Raw genomic sequence first — 22342 nt, 5'->3', positions numbered from 1 at the left:
ATGGTGACAAGCGCTCTACAAGACCTGCCCAGTTATCGTCTTTCCACTGATGTAAATGACGAGTTCCCAAGCAAATGTTACGCTGCAGTGATTCATTTTACAATATTCAAACTTTATTGGTTTAACATTGTGAAATTAAAAGGCAACACTAGGAAACGAGGCAAAAAAACCCCCCAAAAAAAAAAAACCCAAAACAAAACAAAGTTTAAGAGGAAGTGGGAGAAAAAAAGGGCACAAAATAAGCACAAAACTTTTTAGGAGGCATTCTGGCACCTGCAGGAGTCTACATATGGCTGTGTGAGAGGGGAAAGCCCAAAGGTTGTACCTACAAGACTGATGGCCTTTAACAAAACAAACAAAAGCATTAAACCCACAAGAGAAAGGAGGAAAAAAATAAAATAAAACATACACATCTCTCTCTCTGAGCAGAACACTGATATGAGAGAACTCCGCAACCAAACAAGTTTGGATTTTGAATTTGAAATCTTACAAAAGACAGAAAGCAAGGTCATCTGATACAGCAATTGCAAATTAGAACCAAAGTGGAGTCACCATGTGACCATTTGCAGCGTGGAAGAAGTGTGACTTTACAACGCTAGAGGTTTGTAGCTGTGGTTGCAACTTTACTGGTGAATTTTATCTCTATATGCGGGTGAGAGGCTGTCCAGGCCACATGCGTGCTTTATTAAGCTGAAACGTAAAGGATTCACATCACTAAAGCAGCACCTTTGATTCTGCTGTATTCTTAAAATGCTGCTTCAATGGCATCGCTTGAAAGAATGGAACACAGTCAACCTCTCCCTTCCGCCCCACCATGCTTATCACTGCTCGTTTGATCAAGAAGTTAAGGCCGATTGTGACATAAACAGACATTTAAGCAGAATACGACACAGAAAACCACTTCACAGGGGCCTGAAAGTGCTGAGTCCCATCGTTACTTAATACATGTGGCATATCATTTTGCAATACAACTTTATATATCTATAGATATATCTATGAAATCAACTGAATAAGGCACTTTTCCTTAAAAAGGTGCAGGGACTGCGTAGGTATCTTGTAGAAGTTGCAGAGTAAACACAATGGAGATCAGTTATCCATGGATATCAACATTTGATGGTTTGTAAGGAACGCAGCGACCACGCTGAACAGAGTTGCACAGCAGCCCACTCAGCAGCTGGGAATGAACTCAAATGTTTCTTTTAAATTGGCCGAAGGGACTCCACGTACAGAGAGTGAACGAAGGGGTGCAGCTAAGGCAAAAAACTCTGCAGCCTACCTGCCACACATGGGTCTTTGGGCTGTAGCCTAATGCCATCAGGTGACTGTAGGTTTTAAAGGCGTGTTAATGGTGAGCAGCAGAAAACGTGTAATCCAGAAATCACGTAAGCAAAAAAAAAAAAACCCCAAACCAAATCAGACAATAAGAAGAAAAACATTTCCACTGAATGTCTTAAAAAACAAGCTGATCATTCATTCATTATCTAGTAATATTTCAGGACGAATATTTATACAAGCATTTTTTTTCTATTTTTTTTTTTTGGCTAAACCATGAAAACATTTACAAAAGCAAAGATAGAAAACAAAGCTCGTCAGTGCAATGCTCAATTTCCATGCCTAAACTGAGAACTTTGGCTTGATGCACACTGATTCAAGGCATTCTTTCAACTAGCATATGGGCTAATCACAAAAAAAAAAGAGGGTGAGTGTGTGTGTGTGTGTGGGGGGGGGGGGGGGTTTGTTTTTTTAAAGTATACTGAAATCCCTAAGAGCATAAGGAAGGAAAAAACAACTCCAAACATCCAGCATGCAAGAGGGGAAAAAGGCATTTAAAAAAAAACATTCCTGACACCGGCAAGCAACTACAAGAAAGAAAACCAAACAAAAAACAACAACAACAACAACAACAACAACTCAGGGGAAAAAAAAAAAAAAAAAAAAACCCACACACAACAACACAGGATGTGGCTATATACACAAGAGAAATAAGAAAATAATCACAGTTAGCAGCAAGCTAATCAGAGGAATCGGCACAAGCTTTAAGCACAGCCACCAAGCTGTTTCTTCATTCACAATCCTCTCACTTAACATGGCAAAAATCCAAAATCAAGAGGTGCGATGCTCATTTGACAAAAACAACAAAACAGTCAAAACAGTCCAACATTTACCCCTATTCACTCTCTCTGATTCTCAAGTTTTTAAACACGCCCAATATTCTCCCCATTTCTTCACTCAGATTTACAACACCACTCTAAAACCCCCCTCCCTGGTTGAACTTGGAAAACATGAATTGCGAGCTTTTAGAGGGTAAATTAGATGCTAGAGTACCTTTAAGTACTTTCTACAAAGTTACCACTGAAGTAACTGTGGGTTTCATGCACTGAATATCTGTTTAACTTACAGTGGACCCCCCCACCCCCCCAAAAAAAGATCCAGGCCCTCCTGTTATCACCATCTACTGTATTCACCAACATTAAAGGCTCTTCAGTCCAGCTGCAATACGATGGTTCTCACGGCGATACAGTTCTCTCTCTCTTATAAACTAATAAACACTCACCCCTCCTTCTCTTTAAGTCATATAGGACATTAAAGGCACTTCACTGCTTTCACTGTCTACATCAAGAAATGTACTTACTATTAAAAAGAAAAAAACAAAAACAACAACAACAACCCAAAACTTCCCCATTCTCGTTTTTAACAAATATTCTACCATCATTAATTTTTGATCCTTTCAATTACTCCACAGAATAGAACAGCCAGCTCCATGTTGGCAACCCGTGCATGGACAATTTGACACCGGTTAAGATCAGGAAGTTTGGGAGATTAATGGCTGGGAAATGAGCTCGATACATGATTTATTGCACTGAGCTGCCCCGCTGGCAGTTGGTGTTTTAACATCTTGAATATTAGGATGGAAAGGTAGGATTCAGCAGGAGAAAACACACAGCACTCCTAAATGTTACTGGAGACACCCATCAATAAATAAGCCTGTTTTTTTGTTTTATCCACGACATTGGATGATTTGGTTCTGCTTTTATCCCCTTTAAAAAAAAAAAATTTAAAAAAAAAAAGAATCCCCGCCTCTTTTACATCATCTATGAACAAATATACATAATACAGCTGCACAGAGGGGAGGAAACCACAATTCAACAGGGCAAAAGCAAAACTGAATCATCAAAGTCGTCGTGTTAAAGAGCAGTTGTGATCTCAAACAGTGTTTCCAAATCAACGTGACCTCTGTAGCTGTACGACTCCTGAGCCGCTTTGTATACATGGCTAATTCTTTTAACTCTTATGTGGCCTATTTAACTGACGAAGGTATGAGAAGGAAGGCTGTAAATAACACAACCCCCCTTCCTTTCAGATTCACTGGGAAATGGTCTTTGCAGAAATGAGTAACTGCATGATGGAGGTGGGAGCAGCTACCGGATGATGTAATCCATATGCTCAAGGCCTGAATGCCTCGTCACTGAGGATCTGTTTGGCTGTTGATTTATCACACATACGGGCATGCGTGGGTTCCTCTATAGTGACTACAACAGCAGCACTAAGGGAGGCTAGAATCACAAGTGCCACAAAGATGATTGATTACAAAATTAACCTGCTTGAAAACACTGTTTGAGACCACGCGGATGAGTGTGTGCTGATCAGGGAGCTTTCTCTGAAAGGGTCTAGTTGGCGAGGATAGGTCAAGTGCGAGCTTTTCAAAGGGTGTGGTAGTTGCGGTCCTTGGACTTGCAGAATTTGTAGAGGAAGAAGATGACGGCTTGCAGCCCCAGGACCAGCACTATTCCACCGATGAAGCTTGCGGCATCAAAGGTCGAGTTCTTGTGAGGGGCGGTTGTCGGGCTGACTGTTGTGACAGTTACAGCTGAGATGAAAGTTCAGAAATCGGTTACTGATGTTTCTGTACATTACAAGACAGATGTAAAAATTGTATAGTTTCTGAGACTTACTTGAAGAAGTACTCGAGGAGTTTGAGTGTGTCGTTGGTGGATTGGGAGTAGTAGTAGGAGTAGTAGTACTGGTTCCATTCTCTGTAGTAGAATCACAGTAATTACCCATCTATTAGCCTCAAAACAAGCAGGTTATATGACAAGTTTCAGTTTGTAATCCTTAAGATTTAAATTTCTGGTTGATCTGGTCACTGGTCCTGATTTAACATTATAGCTACACTTTGATTAGCTAGAGTGTAAACACTGGATAAGCAGCTTTTCTTTCCTAGAAGATGGCAAAAAGAGACGAGAAGGGGCAAGGAAATAGCATGTATTTCAAAATCCCATGGATCTGATGGGGTGTTTGGTTAGTGCACTGAGAGATGTAATATAATATAATATGATATAAATAAAATAATTATAAGATGTGGTAAAGAAAATGCTAAAGAAATAATAAATGATACCAGCAATCACCAGCTGGCATTAAAGACAAACTGACTTTAGTTTTCAGTTTGTGCCTGCACTGTAGGAATGACCTTGTTGTTTTTGTATCAGTCATAGGCTTGAACTGAGCAATTCATGCGTCAGCTGACACAGTTTAAATGTTGACTCCGCCTATTCAGCACACACCAACAACGTTAATAGTTTGGATGCACTGAAATCTGATTTCATGCTTCATATGATGAAAGTTCTTTTCCAAACAACAACAACAGAAGCAGAGGGCAGTGAAGTTGGCTAGGAATTGGAGGTATGGTGCCTGTAATTTAAGCAGACCTGAAAATAGACTGATCCACACACCGAGCAGCTCCCGCAACAGGAATTTATCTGCTCTGTATGATGTTTTCCTCAAGCGTCTTGAGTCTTAAAGAGGATTTAAAAATTCAATTCTGTGTTTGTTTTTTTTCTCTAGAAATCTGATCAATAGCCTTGTGTTCAGAATCAACCATGCTACTGCACAACGGGATGTGCTTGTCTGTTTGATTGTACCCTGTAACTCTGATCTAACTTTTCACCTAAGGCTTCATTCACACAGGCCAAGAGACCGCAAGTGTTTGCAGACAAGTCAGCATTATCAATACAAACTATAGGAAAGGCCAACCCAATCAATAGGTTTTGAGTCCAGCGCTCTCTTCACGATGGATCTGAAAATGTGACATCAAGGGTCTACGTGCCACAGATTGGCTAGTTATTTGTGTCACTTGATGAATCATGAGAGAGTCTCCTTTACAAAAATCACAACTGCCATTTTTGAAAACCGGCAACAAAGAAAATGGAAAATTAAAAATTAAAAAATTTACACAACAATTCCCAAGTCTGACAAAAAGCCAGTTTGTACTTCATCGTAATGGGTAAGGAGTCGAGTTGATCCGCGTAGGTATTAATGGAAAGCGGTTGTTAGTTGTCGCAATAAAAGCCACTAGTTGGAAAACACAGCAGCATTAGGTATCAAAACCAGTGTCTGATTCCATGAAACTCTTAAGTATTACAACTTTAAGAGATCACATTTTTATTAATGAGACCACTTCAACATTAGCACAGACTAGGGCTGGGCCATATCATACCGTTCACGGTAATACTGGTATAATTTTGGGCAACGATAGAAAAATGAAATATTGCGATAGAATATGGGTAAAACGCACATGCGCAGTACCTTTGTTTTCATACGCACACGTCGGAAAAAGCAAAAAGTTGAATGAAACGGATGAACCAGAATTGGTTTGTAAAACTGCTGCAACCTCAGTGGTGTGGAACTGGTTTGGCTTTCGTGCGTCAGATACACAACAAAGCACTATTTTTGGTAGAGCATGCTAGCGGGCCGTCGTTATTACCGTGTTTTTTGGAAAATACGGCACACTTAAAATCAATCCTTTGATTTTTCTGAAAATCAACAGTGCCCCTTATAATCCAATGGGCCTTATGTATGAATTCTGGCTGTGTTTATTGACCTCGAAACGATTTTGTGTGCTACACGGCGCTCGAAAATCTGTCAAATGTTTTAGTACGACTTTGCTAAGCTACGAACCTGCACCGCTTGATGGATTGTCGGAGCATTACGGCTATCGTAGTCAGGAGCCTGGCGGAGTGATACGTACTGTGCTTCAACATAATATGTTGTGTGTGTATATCCTCTTTTTAGGTTTTGTGGATATTATACGTGGTTATGCTGAGGATATGTCGGCCAATTTCCACTGGAAATGCCTTTTTGGTTAAACTGTCAGCAAGGAATTTGCACTGTTACATTTTTATATAACATTAATTCACATAAAACATGCGGTTGTTTAAGTGAAAATACATTGATGGGTTGTTTTTTTTCACTAATAAAGTTGTGGAGTTGTAAAGTATTTTGTCTAGTGTGAGTTATATCGTCAGTTATATCGTTATCGCAAATTTTCAAATGTATATCGTGATAAATATTTTTGGTTATATCGCCCTGCTCTAGCACAGACAACAGGAGGGAAAAGCTGAGGATTTCAGGGAATGGTTACCTGTGGTGTTGCTGTTAGAGGTGGGGGGAACAACAGTAGTATGGGGGGTTGTAGGACTGGGCGTACTCACAGAGCCTGAAAATGGACAGGGAACCAACACCAAAAGAGGAGGTAAAGAGGAAAGCAAGACAAACCACTTAAACAACAAAGTTACGCTCAGACATTTCACAACAGTCTACAACAGCATTTTTTTAATGTTACAAACACAAACAAATAGAAAAAAACAGGAAAAGACTCAGACACCTTAGTTAGTGAGACAAACAGAATCTCTTAGGGCCCAAAACATCATGTTAGAATACACGTAAAATGTTAATTTACACTCTGGTGTGTAGAATAACAGTTTACTTTTAAACCTACCGGAGCAGCTGGCGTTGATGCAGGAGTCGTTTCCTTTTAGAGTCCCATTGTAACAGGCAAAAATTGCTGAAAGAAAGAAAAGCATGATATTTTAAATGACTGGTTTATGATTTATATTAATTGCATTTGCACAAGCAGTTAAACTAGTGTCAGCAACGGTTAATTACTGAAGTTACGCTCATACAGATTACAGAAAGCAGCCACAAGCAATAAAAACACTCGGTGTACTCTAAAATAATATTCGATCTAAAAGAAAAGAAGCATATGTGTTAAGATGACGCTTCAAATGACGATCTCATTTATACAAACAACGATTTGATCTGCAGTGAAGCAGTTCTAATTCCTTATCTCCCCCAGAGCGGTTGCTCACACAGCCCCACATCCTGCAGTCATGGTGTCTTTTTATGTTCTGCTCCGCCATCATTACACTTCCGTTTCATTTACTGTAAAGCTGAGCATGTCTCACACTAGTTTGTTTTATTTTTACTTTGTATTTATTTCAGATAACTGGATACCTTCTCAGGGATCACAGAAGTATTCAGATTCTTTAGTTAACTATGCGTGAAAACCCAGCTATCCAAAATAAAGAAAAACAGATATGTAAAGAAAAATCTTTATCACCTGTTGTCTCCAAGTATTTCACCACCACTTATTTAAACTGAAGGTCATGAGGGCTTGAGCCTATCCCAGCTGTCACAGGATGACAGGCAGGGTACCTATTATAGTGCCAACACAGAGACCGATGACCATTCACACTCAGGGCAATTTGAAATCACCTCTTAACCCAATAAGTATCTTGAAACAGTGAAAGGAAGCAGAGTTATCTGGAGGAAACCCACACAGGCACAGTTTATAATCTAAATATGGTGGAATGCCCGATATTTCAACAGGAAACAGTTAAAATGTTTGTGTTATTTATCCTATAACTGTGTAATACATTCATACCACATGGATCGGGAATTCTCTTTCATCACTGTTGGTGCGGGCTGAATTCCTCCACCTGCCCACGAGCTTGTGAACCCAGCATCCAAATAACTGTGGAAGCTGAGGGGGAGGGTAATCTGCAGGGGGGCTGCACCACTTAATAGACAGGCAGTGGAGCACCTTCTCTAACATGGCAGCCTTGGTTTTTTTTCTTTTTTTTAATTTATTGTGGTTCTTTATTTAATTTCACTTTGTTTCCTACTTCATTCTTTGTGTAATTTTTGCTTCGTGAAACCATTTTGCATTCTCATATCATACAGTTCATTTTCCAACTTGTAGTTTTTACTTAATGTTTTGGTTGCAGTAACTTGGGAATTTGCCACTTTTTGGGATAAACAAACCCCACAAATAGAAATAAAGAAAGGCAAATTAATTATAAGAAGCAATTTCATCTTTGGCTTGTTGAGGTTTAATCTCTTGCGTATGCGTTTTAAGTCACCTTTAAGTAACCTGTAACTAAAGTGGACTTCAGCCCCAAAAACTTCCAGACATTTCTTGCAGAGCTGCATGCAAGTACCTGAATACTCGACTCAATCGGATCAGACATACAGTCAAAGTCCATGTAATGTCTGATTGTGCCCGTGGAAGACTACAGATGGTAATCGCCATCAGAATTCACAGCTAGTGAGTGGATATCATGTTTTGTTTCCCTCCTACTTGCTCTACTCGGACAGCATCTCTCGCCTTAACCAGTCGAAGCCTTTCCATTAGTGAGAATATGTATGAGGTGGATTATTTCCTTTTGTGTGCAATTCCCCGCCTTAATTCTTCAAACATTGTTGGAGGGTAATTTGTGAAAACAGTTTAAGGCTGTCAAAAACGTGGAGACACAAGTTTCCCCCTCAAATATAAAGTAGAGTCATTGAGTTATTTTCCCTCATTGTTTTCAGCTAAGGTGACTTCACCTCTGTTTTCCAGCCTGTTGGCTTTGGTCATCTAGTTGTATGACATTTTAGCAAATAATCTCATTACTTATTAACCACGACAGAAGGGGACTTTGCCCTTCCATGAAGTCTTGCCAGACCCAAACACTGACAAGAAGTTAAGCTGCAGGATTCACTGCTTTACAGACTTCATTAACAGGAGCAAATTGAAATTCCACAAATTCAGTCAATTTGTGAGAGTTTCTCCACTGCTCAGCCTGTGTCACAGTGACGTGACAATGAGTCACTCCTGTCAGCAGCACCGTGTGACTATACATTCTGTCCACACCCAGCTTCACAGTGCAAGTTTCACTGCTGCTGTTCAGCATGAACCACGTTTTACTAAAAGCTTTTGAAACGATTCTGCAAGGATCAATTGGCAAAAATTATTAATTGATGGTGTCCAATTAAACTCCTGAAGTGTATGAGGTGTTCCAGCTAAATGATCGGTCTACTTGAAGGCTATTTTTTTGCAGGAATGTTAAAATGCTGGCTGTTGCATCTCAAATGTAAGAAATGCAATGTTTTTCATTCTGAAACATGACCGTAAATAAAAAATTCAAATTAAAATACAAAGAGTAACTCGATCATGAGGAGCAGTTTTCACCCCTTTCAGATATGTTAAATACAATAAAGTCTAATCTGCAAGGGGGAGGGAAAAAAACACTATATACATCCCTATTATTAAATTTTTTTACTTAAAATCATTTTAATTGTGCATTTATTCCATGAATATCAGTGACGAAGTTAGGAGTCGCAAACACACGGCTTACTGTCCCATCTCCAGTGACTCTAAGGCTCTGCTGTACCTCAATTGTGGTGACTAGCATGGATGTATAAACATAAATGCTTAGACCTCCTGAAAACGTAAATAAATGTCCTTGAGGAAAAATAGCAAAGTGAATCAGCTTGCTTTTACTAACAACACTGCTCTCTTTATTCTATGCTCCATATGCTACTGAATGTTCCTTTTTTGTTTACTATAAATACAGTTCAAGCCAGTAGGCTGCTATTTATTTATGTATTCAATATTCTAGCTCTATTATTGAACAATGACATACTAAATCATAAATGGTCCACTGCATAATGGTCACATGTGGTAAAAGATTTAAATTACACCTATTAATAATGTTCATAAGGTTAATTTATACTTAAAAGGCTCTGTTACTATTAAGAAAAAATAAGCTATATCAAAAGCTGAAGGTAAAAACGCAAGTTCAGCATACCAACAATATAAAAAACAGACTAAATAAATAAGTACTTATTTGAGTCTGACTCCTGATAGCAAAGGTTGCTGACCCCTGAGCCAAGCAGGGCTTTCATTTATCAGGAAATCTTACAGGACATAAAAACAGTTACTGAGTAACAGCAGGCACGCACTTTGCTGTCACTTGTCTACAGGACATTGATTCCTAACACAGTCTTTAAAGGAAATATCTTTTCACCGTCAGGACTCTGTTACAATAAGCTGCAGTAACATCTGGTGATGGGATAAGCCATCAATTACCCTTGAGCTCGTCTTTTTGTGAAATCGCTCTCGCATTGGTTTATGAGCATATGGAGACATTACCATCCTGAATACAGGAACATCATAAAAGGGGACGGTTTCCATTCACTGCGCTGCACCTGGTGCTGTAAAACGTCATCATACACCACCTTTTCTTGTTACACTATAATCCAGAGCAGCCAAGCCCAATGACCCTCACCAGGTGGCTGCCCATAAATTAAAGACAAATCAACTTTTAACAGCAGGCGAGTCTGAAGCAGTTTACTGAAAGCATCTTTGTCTGAACAAAGTCAAAAATGACTCAGTAGCTGTATTTTCCACTCCACAAAGGGCTTATTTTGTGGTCTTGTGTATCAAGTTGTGCATTTTGCGCCTTGGACACAAGCGACTACCAAGCAGCTACTGAATTATAATAACTGGTTTGACAAGCTCATGATGCAATGTTTCAGCATAGCGTGTGTCACTGTGCTGCTCAAATGATTGTTGGCGTATTTGGTAGTTCGCTGCCACAACACACAAATGTGCAGCTCTTCCCTGTTTTTACGCACATCCTGCTACCTTAGGCTGGAAACTTAAATGACTCATTACCTTACCAACTGTGATTTTCAAGAAGCCCACGAGCAAGTAAATTCGAAATTATTTGCCCGCCTTGTATTTCACACCTTGTGTGTGACCAGACCCTGCAGGCAACGTATGCTGAACCACGAAGGAAGAGCATTTTTCCCCCCTCCTTCCTCTCACACTCAAATAGGTCAGAGAGATGTTATCTCACAGCCAGCTGTGAAAGGTAGGACACGCTCTCAGCCTTTTTCCAAAATGGTGCCATTATCATCACCACCCGGTAACGTCCACAAATTGATGTCAGTGAAAGTAAGTCGCACAGGGCCTCAAGCATACCACAGAAAATAGCCTCATCTCAACCTGCACTTAAAAGGCACTACAGAGCGTGCGTCCACACGTGTAAACTTTCAAGCTTTTAAATACCACGCATCAGAGAAATGACGCTGAAGACCTGTTTATACAAAATCCCTAAACCAAAGATAAATCTAGTTATGACAGTGTAGGAGGCGGTTACTCGCTACATCAGTGTGGTTATGCTGCATTTCACAAAAGCCGACTTGGACGTGTCCAGAGCTGACCTTTCCGGTTTTTGCTTAGTTCACTTCGAAGAGCTGATTCATTCACGACTGTGTGAGAGGTTTAGCTGTAGGCTTACACCAGGACTTTATAATGCAGCAGACTTGAGAGCTGTTACAAAAGGCCAAGTAGACAAAACATGACTCAAGAGTTCTTATCTTATTTGGATAGAGTGGGGGGGGGAAAAAAACAACTGCTATCACAAATATTTGTGAAATAAAACTAAAAATTACTAGAAACCTAACAAGGCTATCTTAATATATTTTCTGAAGATTCTGGGCTTTTGGCGTCTGTGACTTGTGAGTTTTCCTCTCCATCCGTGCGTAAATTGTAAACCCTGGCATATGTCTCCTTTGGGAAACCTACCAATCCAGTCCTCTGAAAAGAGGCACCTAACCGCCATCTCACCTCTCCTGTTTAACCACCCAACAAATCTTCAGGCAGTGTGCATCATCGTTTCCCTTTCAGAGACAAAGCAGGAGGAGGGTGTGGGATCAACTAATCTGAATACAGCTTCTCATCAGTAACGCTGTCAAACAGGTCAGCTCCCATGAGAGGTAAAGCGCAGGCACCTGTCTTATTAAATTTAACTGTTGCCATTTCGCTTCAGTGGCCCAACCTGTGATACAGTTGAGATTACAAAGAGTTCTTTAACCGAGCCTAAAGGCAGAAGATTTCCAGGCTGAGATCACCAGATACTTTTGTCTCAAACTTGAGGCTTAAATTATAATCAAGAGAGCTTATCTTTTATCCAATCTCCACACTCTTTCCTGCACTTCTGCCATTATCCACTCCTTCCTTCAGTTCCTCTGCACAAGGATATTGCAGGCTTCCTGCCACACATCCCCTCACTTCCTCTCCCGATCATCATCTTCACAAATCACCAGAGACCTGTGCTGTGTCTCCTTCCATAGACACTGCACAAATATATAACAAGGTTCTCAAGGGTGATACAGTTAATATCCCCCTGGTGGGCCTCCACCACTCATGAGGATTAAAGAAGTAGCGTGCTTTAACCCAAAAATGACAGAAGTTTAATTGTATAATTTAACTCCTATCTGCTGACTCAATTTGTGCAACAGACCTTTTATTTTTAGAAAACAAGATCACAATACCTTGATCTCTGCTTTGCCCATAAAACCTGTAACCTTATTTCCTGGTAAGAGTGTGAAAAAAAACAAAACAACTAAAAACAAAACACACCAAACCACAGGGGGAGGATGTAGTGAGTGAAAAGCCGTTACTTAGCCAGGAAATTATTTGTCATGTAGTTTTAGTCATGGCAGACCCTTGTAACTGAATAACGCATATTTCACATCACAACCAGCACACTTCCAAATTAGGGCAGCATATTTCCTAACTGCTGTGCAAAAGGGTATAAGTCAGGGACACGTCAGAGCAGGTTTGACTTTATGACAATAGAAAAAAAGCAGCACAGAAATGAAGGGAATCGAAACCCCAACCAGAACTGAAAATAAACCTAAATGCCCCAAGGGAGGGAAAAAAAAGCCCCTTATTAATCCCCCACAATCAATTTAATATAACAGTAGCAGAGCATTGCTCCAAACTTGGCTTGCATCCATAATTTACTTCCCAAAACCAGCCTGTTCAGATCCACTGGCACCAGCTGGTGATACCACATTAAGCTGCTGCTTGGGCTTTAGGGAAACAGGGATGAGATCATTGCTTTCTATACTGGGAATTATGCAACCAATAAACCCCAAGGCTTCTGGACATACAAACCTTTACTCTCATGCTTCAAAAATACAAGACAGGTACTCACATGAGCAATTACCCCAGTGGCATTCAGCGACTTCCACACATTTATCACATGAAGTTAGCTCGGAACATCCATCTGCAAAGAAATCAGATTTTAGTTATGGTTATTTGTCATTTAAAGTAACTTCCAATAGTTTCCCTGTAGATCACCAGAAGGTGGCCAATTTACACATTTAAATCCTTTAAGCACAGATCATCAAAGCAAGCTGGTAAAAAGATCTTAAAATGTGGCTAAACTAACCCGTTTATATTTCATAACAACCCAGTCAGATGGATATGACAGTTTGGCTTAAAGCGAGTGTCACAATTCCTCTCAGAGGTCGCACCATGACACAAATAATCCCACTATAACGAGCTCAAAAACAAACGCTAGCTAGTCCTCGAGTCCTGAGTGGCCAGCGTGGACATAAAGATGACAAGCTGCTAGAAGGAAATAAGGTGGGGTGGCATTTTATTTTTACGTAAAGCGGGACATTTTTTTAAACTAATAGGAGGTGACCGAAAATGGAGCCAAACGGGCAGGGAGATATATCTGTTTCCCGGGGGTGGATATCCGGCTAAAGAGCGGGGTTGTAGCTAGCTACTAGCTCGGCGACGAGAGGTCGCGAAAACTTACCTGAGTCTGCCGCGACCGCCGCGCCAATCAGAGCCAGAGCCACCGCGAAAAACACCACCTTCACGTACATGACTGCGGACAACTTATTGCTGAGCCTGTTTCAACAGGGGTGGAGAGGGGGTAAACGTATCTTGAGAGAAGCGTCGAGAACGAGACTCGGGAGATTTCACAGCTACCCCTCTGTGTTGCGTTTCGTGCCGCCGCTGTTCCTGCTGCTGCTCGCTAGCTTCAACACTTCCTACTTGACAGGTCATGTGGCAGCTCCTGGGGAGGGGTGAGAAAAATCAAGAAATGGGTCGGCAGTACGTCAACAACAGGGAAGGGAGGAGGGTGTCTTAAAGCGAGGAAGAGACTGCACTTCTGATTGGCTGAGACCCTGTTTAAAACACCTTATGAAAGTGCACCTGTGCCTCAAAACACGGTTAAAATAACCTCACACTGAAGCCGGGATGGACCCGCTAGAGGGCCTAGCTAATCTTTTACATCCACTATCCCTGCTCTGCATATGTCCAAATTATCTCAGCCCTGCCTCTTTTTGTCTCCAAAACGCTCAACCTGAACCGTCCCTTTTATTTACTCGTTTCTAATCTTGTCCATCCTAGCCCCTCCCAATTAAAATTTTAACATATTTAACTCTGCCAATGAAGGAAAGCTTACATGTGAGTAATATTATATTGAGTTTGTTGACAGATTTAGGACAAGCCTGAACTTTTTATCCCGACAGGGTGTTGACCCTGTGGCTCTGTTTTGCTTTGTGGAGCTATTTTGTGGCTTGGTTTGGTTGCACTTGCCATGTCAGGGAGAAAGGGTCGCTGCAAATCAATGAATCGTTGTTCTGAGTCAAGCATTTCCATCCTGATGATGCGGGTCTCTACCAAGAATACAATGCCCATATTCATTGCGGATATGCTGACCAGATGTCAACAACCAAATGTGGGGTAAACATTGTCAGTGTGGTCAGACATTTTTATATATCTTACCTAAACACACATAAAGTATGCAGGGCAAAGGTTTGGCAATGGGAGGTCAAGGTCAAGTTTATTTATATAGCACATTTCAAACAGCCGATGCTGCACAAAGTGCTTAACAATATAAAAATGGCATTAAAAAGCAACAATGTAATACAATAATAACTATATAAAACAATAATAGGACAAAATAATTAAAACAATAACTAAAACTATTTAAAATACGACCAGAATGCTTGGGTCATGGTGTGTTAAAAGCCAGGGCATAAAAATGTGTCTTTAGAAGTGATTTAAATTGCTCAAGTGTTTGTGCAGATCTAATATTTAAGGGGAGACTATTCCAAAATCTGGGACCTGCCACAGAGAAGGCTCTATCACCACGAGATTTGAGATAAGTCTGTGGGATGGACAGCATTCATTTTGAGCTAGACCTCAGTTTTTCCTGGAGCATAAGCAGAGAGGAGCTCAGACAGGTAAGGAGGAGCTCAGGCATTAAGTGACTTAAAAACAAAAAGGAAAAGTTTAAATTGGATCCAGTAGGAGACAGGAAGCCAGTGTAAAGAAGCTAAAACTGGGGTTATATGCTCTCTCCGTTTGGTACCAGTTAGCAGGCGAGCAGCTGCATTTTGGACCATCTGAAGACGATGGATGGTGGCCTGGTCTAGACCATAATACAATGAATTGCAGTAATCCAATCTGCAAGTAAGGAAAAGGTGAATAACACGTTCAAAGACGTTAGCCGGGAGGTATGGCTTTACCTTGGCTAGCTGTCTTAACTGAAAGAAGCAGGACTGAACTACTGCACTCACCTGCTTATTCAATTTAAAAGAACCATCAATGTAGACACTGAGGTTTTTTACATGTGTTTTACAATAGGAGGAAAGGGGGCCCAGAGTGCTATCGATGTGATTAAAGTTGCCAAAAATGACAACTTCCGTTTTATTTTCATATTAGCTTTAAATAATTTAATGACAACCACTGTTTGACGTCATCAAGGCAGCGTAATAGGAGCTGAGGATGGTCTGACCCTGCTTTTAAAGGTAGATAAATCTGCAAATCATCAGCAAAACAGTGAAATGAGTCAAGATATACCATGTCATCAGTAGGTAATGCTGTATGAAGACCCCAAAAGCAAGCAATGATCAAAATAAAGAACCTCTGTTGGAGGTGCAAATGGAACAATCCAAAAAACAGATAAAAACAAAGTTCACTGGAACAGAGAAAAAAGCCTGGGAAGATATCAAGAAACAGCAGTAACAACACTAACCACAGTATGACAAAACAAACTGAGGGTATAAACACTCAAGAGGTTATGAGGGCAGAGTGGAGACACTTTTGGAATTACAGAGGAGTGACCTAAATCTAATAACGAGACATGGAGATGTAAACTAAAGGACACAACTAACAAAATAACACAGAAAGTAATGAAACAGGGATTCACTGAGGGAGACTAGACTATCCATGAGGAACAAAGGGGTAGTAGGGTAAAGTGAAAGCAGTACCATAACAGTAACTAGAACAAAAAGCTAAACTAAGTATCAAACTGAACATAGTTAAAGATCAAAATAACTTAAGACTTTAAAAAACAGAAAATGCTCGGTCAATGACCCAGGATCACTTCAACTTATGCCAAAAGTTAGGATTTACAAAAAGCATCTAATTAAAATTAATCAGAAAGAAATTAAATGAAATAAAGGAGGCCAATAGAATCTTAAAAAATGTTGCCATGTTAAAAGCTCAATATAATACAAAAAGGATCTCCAAAGGTAAAAATGCAGTGCTCGTGGTATGAGGAAGAAAAGCCATCCTCTGTCAGTCCTTGTAGAAAGTGATGAAGAGGATGGCTCTTGAGAAGAATAGATAAACTGTACTTCTCATACTTTAATTGTATGCCATTTTCCCAACTTCCTTTAAGCATACGTAAAAGCTCATTTGTTTTTATACCATTACGCGATAACCTGTGAATTGCCTTTTACAACCCCAATAACTGTTGAAACTGTCAGCTTACTACTGCTGCTCTCTGTCCAGTAGACGTATTTGGGTTTTTAGTGAAGATCCCTCTCACAGTAAAAGTTTCTGTACACATCAATAAAAAAGCAAATTTCACAGGTTTTACTTGTATAGAAGATGAACTAAGAAGACGAATAAATATTACAATAAAAGCCCCATAACAAGTTTATCAACTTTACATCTGTCAAACGTGCACATAGCGGATGGTGTCTAATTCATCAAAAAGAATGAAACAGCTTATTAACTTAAAAATGCAGTTTAAAAAAAAATCAAAATGCAAATGTGAAGCTTTTATTTAACAAAAAAGGAAAAGAAAACATGCATACCACGTTTATTTTACTGATTCAAAAACTGAGGAAAAAATGCTTAAAAATATATCAATGATTAAAGCTTATGAGCTCTGGTTTAAGCACTCCACAGGCTGTAATTCTACACTCATACTTGGGTCTTTCATTGCAAGTTGAAGCTTCTTCTAACCTCCTCAGGACATCGAGACCCTCAACGACTTGACTGCAAAAGAGAAGAAAAGAGATTTAACTTCCCTTTTGAAGCTACGTGAGAGCTGTGGGAATTAAAAAGATGTCTTTCAGCTAAAATCAGATACACCAACCCAAAGGCAACATAGGTCTTATCCATCCATGGCGTTGGCTGTAGGGTGATGTAGAACTGGGATCCATTGCTGTGGGCACCTTTATTAGCCATTCCCAGGATGCCGCGCTTAGTGTGTGAAATGGCAAAATTCTCATCTAAAAGAGGGGCAGGCACGTGCAAGTTCAGGTGAACATTTATAGAGGAAGCACAAGTAAATCAATGATGGCTTCTTCTTTTTCTTTAAGGATCACTTCAGTGGATCACACGCTATCGCCTAAATATCTGACACCATTCATGTGGAAAGTTATTTGTAAATATAGTAGATGTTAAAGTGCAGCCATCCCTTTGAAATATAGAACTTTAGTTTTTTGTTTAATATCTTCTGTCGTCCATGAACCTCCTCCTCTTTTCCTCCTGCCTGGCAGCTCCATATTCAACATTCTTTGTCCAGTATATCCACTATCCCTTCTCTGCACAAGTCCAAACCATCTCAGCCTTGCCTCTCTAACTTTGTCTCCAAACTGTTCAACCTGAGCTCTCCCTCTAATATACTCATTTTTAATCATCTCCCTTCTGGTCACTCCCAGTGAAAATTTTAATATCTTCAACTCTGCCACCTCCTGCTCAGGCTCTTGTCTGTTAGTGGCATTGTCTCCAAACAATGCATCATAGCAGCTCTCACTACCATCTCCTACACATTCTCTTTCACTCTCGCTGCTCTCCTTCTGTCACAAACACCCCCGACATTCGTCTCCACCCACTCTACCCTGCCAGCACTGTCTTCTTCACCTCTCTTGTTGCTTTGAATGGTTAACCCCAGGCAATTAAACCTATTCACCTTCACTACCTCTGCTCCTTACATATCCATTTTCCACCCATTTCTCTCTCATTAACACACATGTTCTGTCTCGCTTCTACAGACTTTCATTCCTAGTTTGTGCAGTGCGTACCTCCACCTCTCCAGACTCTCTTCCACTCACTCCCTACTCTCCCTACATATCACAATGTTGTCTATGGACATCATAGTCCAATAGTGTAGTTATATAGTATGTTCTAAACATAACGCTGTAGAGCATACCTTCAAACATTAGCCCGTAGATTGACTCGCCTCCATTTCCTTTCCTCTCTGGAGAAATATCTGCGAAATTTATAGGTACAGCCACAACTGTACTGCTGACTTTAATGAATACATTTAATGAATCCATTAAAACTATCTAAACAATTTATCAACATATTTATGAGAGTGTTTAATATATCACAGATCGTGAAATTTTCTGTATCTATATTTAAGTATGATGTCACATTATATTGATGTACCTCCACCCTGCACCCATCCATTGGGCACAATCCGATGAAACAGAGAGCCTTTATAGCAGAGTGGGAAGCCACTCTGTGACAGTCCTTGCTCTCCTGTGCACAGACCCTCAAAGTTCTTGGATGTCTTTGGACAAATATCTGAGAAGAGCTGAGCAGAGCAGAGGAAACATGATATCTGATCGCATCTGTAATGATCAAATATTTTCTTATCCGGGAGTTCAATGTTTAGACTGACTGTTTTAAAAGATCATTTGAAAAGTAGCAGGATGCAAATGAGTTCGGATCCTATGCCTTATGTGTCAAAGTTGGCTCACCTCAAACATTAACCTCCCCGCAGCTTCTCCCGCAATCTCAACATCCATGAAGACAAACTGATGCTACAGTGAAAGAGCAGAGGCATGTTGAATATTTTATATAGTGAGAGGTGGACTCAAATGCACAATGCAAAATATCTGGAAAGGCATGGAGTTACACCAGACATGAGCAGTACTGCCAGAGATAAAGCGTGTAATCCAAGCAGGTTAAAGTAGCTGACTAAACTCAAGAGACCCAAGGAAAGAAACAGTGAAAAAGAAAGACATAAGCTTAGAACACTGAAAGAAGAATACGAGACTATTTATACACCTCGAGCGCTTTTTCCCCCCAAACATGATGTTGTCATCAAATACATTTTTCAACAATAAAGTTTTAATATTGAGTGTGTGCTCCCTTTGGTTATTTTGATTAGGTATAAATGTGCTGCATCCCAACATTTTTCGAAAGAATCGTACATGAATTGGTTTTCAAATCATATTCACGACTTTAAACAGTCATCAGAAAGATACACTTAATAAGCCACTTTTTTTTTTACTAATGAAATAACAACTAAATATATGGTGCTGATTTGCTCTTTGATTCCAGATACAGAATGTAAATAAACTGTCTATATCAGGGCTGTCAAACACAAGGCCTGGGGGCCAGAAATGGCCTGGCAAAGACTCCAATCTGGCACACTGGAGAGCTTAGGAAACATGAAGGAGGGTGTAAATTCTGTATTTTTGTATTTTTTACAGCTTTTCCTACTGATAAATACCTCTCCCATGAACATAGAACACGAAATGAAATAAATGACACTAAAATTCAGCTTTTCAACTATGTACAAGAGAAATTTCTGTTTTTAGCAGAAAAAAATTAATTTTACAGAATTTTTACAGAGGTTCTGTAAAATAATAAAAATATTTTAATATTTTAATGTTTAATAGAATATTTAAATATGGTAAAATGAATTTGAATTTGAGGGTTAGCACTGTTGCCGCACAGGAGTTCAATTCCACCATCAGGCCGGGGTCTTTCTGTGTGGAGTTTGCATGTTCTCCCCGTGTCTGCGTGGGTTCCCTCCGGGTACTCCGGCTTCCTCCCACCGTCCAAAGACATGCAGTTTGTGGGGATAGGTTAATTGGATAATCCAAATTGCCACTAGGTGTGAATGTGAATGGTTGTCTGTCCTTGTGTGTTAGCCCTGCGACAGACTGGCGACCTGTCCAGGGTGTACCCCGCCTCTCGCCCTATGACAGCTGGGATTGGCTCCAGCACCCCCCGCGACCCTGAAAAGGATAAGCGGTAGCGAATGGATGGATGGAAAATGAATTTGACTTCTCTGGTCAACATATTTTTACCTATATTGGATATTTAAGTGACAGTGTTTGCGTGACTTGCCCCAGTTTTCTGGAGGTGTTCGATGTAGTACTCCTCAGCAAGAGTCGTGTAGAAAGCTTGCGGCCGGGTGAAAGTGAAACCCCACTGATTCTTGGCCCAGCTGGCGAGATCCTTTTCATCACCGAGGAGACGGCCGTTCAGAAAGCACATCAGGCTACTGGAGTACTGCCACACTTCACCACGCAGCTCCTTGAATCACAAGTTTGGAACAACAATGAGCGTGCTGTGATTCAGCGTTCCAGAATAGCTGTAATGTCATAAATCACAGCAGTATTTTACTGTGTAGGTTTAGAGCATCAAGAACCCCCAGAAACCTGCTGTCGTCCACACGTTCACCTCCACTATTTATAACACCATCACTCATTTCAGATGATGCCATCGAACAACAGCTAAAATTCTATATTTCAAAGGAAAGGCTGCATTTTAACTTCCGCTACATTTACAAATAACTTTTCCACATTATTTAATTATGTCAGTGTAACATTTGTCCATACAATATATTTCTATCTGACAGCAGTCGGGTTGAGTTAACCCCTTACTAAATATTATCATCCTTCTTCAGACTGTAAGAGGCTTAGCACCTGGTACTATGCCTATACTGAGCTCAAATTAGAAAATAGTGATGATGCTTCAAGTATTTGGATGTCCGGTCGAGATGTCTGACAGCAGATATGGAGACCTGTAAAAACACAGTTTTCCAGGCAGGATTAGACTGATATTTTATATGCAGCTTCACATTTATAAGACACAAATATCCTTAAAAGCAGTCTAAAATAGGTCATGTGTTTTTCCTCAGGTATGACCCCAAGTAACATATTCAAATGACCTTTTTTAGAAAGAGCGGATTTCTGTTAATATTATATATAATATTGTGATAGTGCTCTCTCTCTCTCTCTGTCTCTCTCTCGTATTTTCCTGATAACAACAATAACACTGAAATAATGTTTCATGGTCCTGGGTATTTCAGTTTTTTTGAGTTTTGGGATGTTTTGAGTTTTCTGCGAGCTCATGTTTTTTTGATTTTGTAATTTGATGTCCTTTGTCCTTTCAGTGCTTGCTCCCCTGTGTTTCCAGTCTGTGTTCCTCATTCAGTCACATAATCTTTAATTATCATCTTTTGTGATCCAATTCTGTCTCCCCAGTTTGTCGTGTCTCCATGTTTCTTTATTGCTGCGTCATGTCTTAATCCTGATTTCATCCATTCATCCATCCATTCTCTTCTGCTTATCCTTTTCAGGGTCACTGGAGCCTAATCCAGCTGTCATAGGGCGAGAGGCTGGGTACACCCTGGACAGGTCGCCAGTCTGTCACAGGGTTAATCTTGACTTGTGTATGTTATCTACTCTTTTATTTTTGATAGTAGATAAAGTTTATGTGTCAAACTTTGTCTACCAGAGAGTGAAACCTGACATGATGTATTGCAGCCAAGGTATTTACACTTGATGTAAATGAGGACCTAGTGCAACTATAGTAATGTCTTTTGGCTTTCATATGAATGGCTTAAGATTACGAATGTTTAAGGTTCTGTATATTTTAGCAAGGTGTGTTATTGCATTGTAGGCTTCATGATTATCCAAAAATAAATTTTCACTTCAGGTCAGCTGGGATAAGTGATTAATATAGGGAATTTTAGAAGAGAAACTATTCCACCATATAATCCTCTAATATGTTTATATGGAACAGCTGACTTGTACAACGTGCAAAAGAACACAAAACATTATTTAACATAAGATCACAAGTTTCTCCATAACCTCGGACCTCCATCTCTCTCTGACCTTCTGCACATTGCCACTCATTCACACTTGGAGTTACTCCTCGCCCGACCACTCTGGGCATTAGAGCTTTCCGCCAAGTGGCCCCTTGTCCTTGGAGCTCTCTCCCGCACCACATTCACAACATTGAGTCGTTCCCTATCTCTAAAGCCAGCCTTAAAACACATCTTTTGAAGCTTAGCTATTCTGTTTCATTTTAATTTTAAGATAAGATAAGCTAGAACTTTATTAATCCCTCGGGTGGGTTCCTCTGGGAAATTCGATTTCC

General features: G+C 40.1%; 2 protein-coding genes across 4 annotated transcripts in view; both read right to left on the bottom strand.

The window, feature by feature from the left end:
- Window positions 1-91: 91 nt before the first annotated feature.
- cd164 (CD164 molecule, sialomucin) lies at window positions 92-14069 on the bottom strand. 2 transcript variants are annotated; one of them, XM_005951122.3, is made up of 6 exons: window positions 13722-14064; window positions 13110-13181; window positions 6776-6841; window positions 6419-6493; window positions 3954-4034; window positions 92-3868 (listed from the first exon to the last, which is right to left on the bottom strand). In XM_005951122.3, the coding sequence occupies exons 1-6, from the start codon at window positions 13789-13791 to the stop codon at window positions 3702-3704; spliced, it is 531 nt and encodes a 176-aa protein (XP_005951184.1). In that variant the 5' UTR covers window positions 13792-14064; the 3' UTR covers window positions 92-3701. The 2 variants fall into 2 exon arrangements, with proteins under 2 accessions (XP_005951184.1, XP_005951185.1); XM_005951123.3 differs by lacking the exon at window positions 6419-6493 and having other exon boundaries at window positions 13722-14069.
- A 766-nt stretch (window positions 14070-14835) lies between these two features.
- The window catches only part of ppil6 (peptidylprolyl isomerase (cyclophilin)-like 6), a 9881-nt gene continuing 2374 nt past the window's right edge, over window positions 14836-22342 (bottom strand). The window contains exons 3-8 of one of the 2 annotated variants that reach the window (XM_042220325.1): window positions 20303-20491; window positions 18922-18984; window positions 18608-18755; window positions 18369-18428; window positions 17310-17445; window positions 14836-17209 (exon numbers count right to left, since the gene is read on the bottom strand). In XM_042220325.1, coding sequence (XP_042076259.1) covers window positions 17077-17209; window positions 17310-17445; window positions 18369-18428; window positions 18608-18755; window positions 18922-18984; window positions 20303-20491 — 729 coding nt within the window. In that variant the 3' untranslated portion in view covers window positions 14836-17076. The remainder of the gene's footprint in view (window positions 17210-17309; window positions 17446-18368; window positions 18429-18607; window positions 18756-18921; window positions 18985-20302; window positions 20492-22342) is intronic. The other variant, XM_005951126.2, reaches the window with a different exon arrangement.

This window comes from Haplochromis burtoni, unplaced genomic scaffold (genome assembly GCF_018398535.1).
Source record: "Haplochromis burtoni strain Fernald_Lab_line unplaced genomic scaffold, NCSU_Asbu1 Contig_47, whole genome shotgun sequence".
NCBI lineage: Eukaryota > Metazoa > Chordata > Actinopteri > Cichliformes > Cichlidae > Haplochromis > Haplochromis burtoni.
The sequence above is the reverse complement of the archived record's forward strand: the minus strand, read 5'-3'. Positions and strand labels throughout refer to the sequence as shown.

Excerpts from the sequence above, each read along its gene's own strand:
- cd164 (XM_005951122.3), bottom strand. The coding sequence starts at position 13,791 with ATGTACGTGAAGGTGGTGTTTTTCGCGGTGGCTCTGGCTCTGATTGGC. Across the intron at positions 4,035-6,418 it reads CTCTAACAGCAACACCACAG|AGAATGGAACCAGTACTACT; the intron begins GTAACCATTCCC and ends ATTCTACTACAG. Across the intron at positions 3,869-3,953 it reads CTCCTCGAGTACTTCTTCAA|CTGTAACTGTCACAACAGTC; the intron begins GTAAGTCTCAGA and ends CTTTCATCTCAG.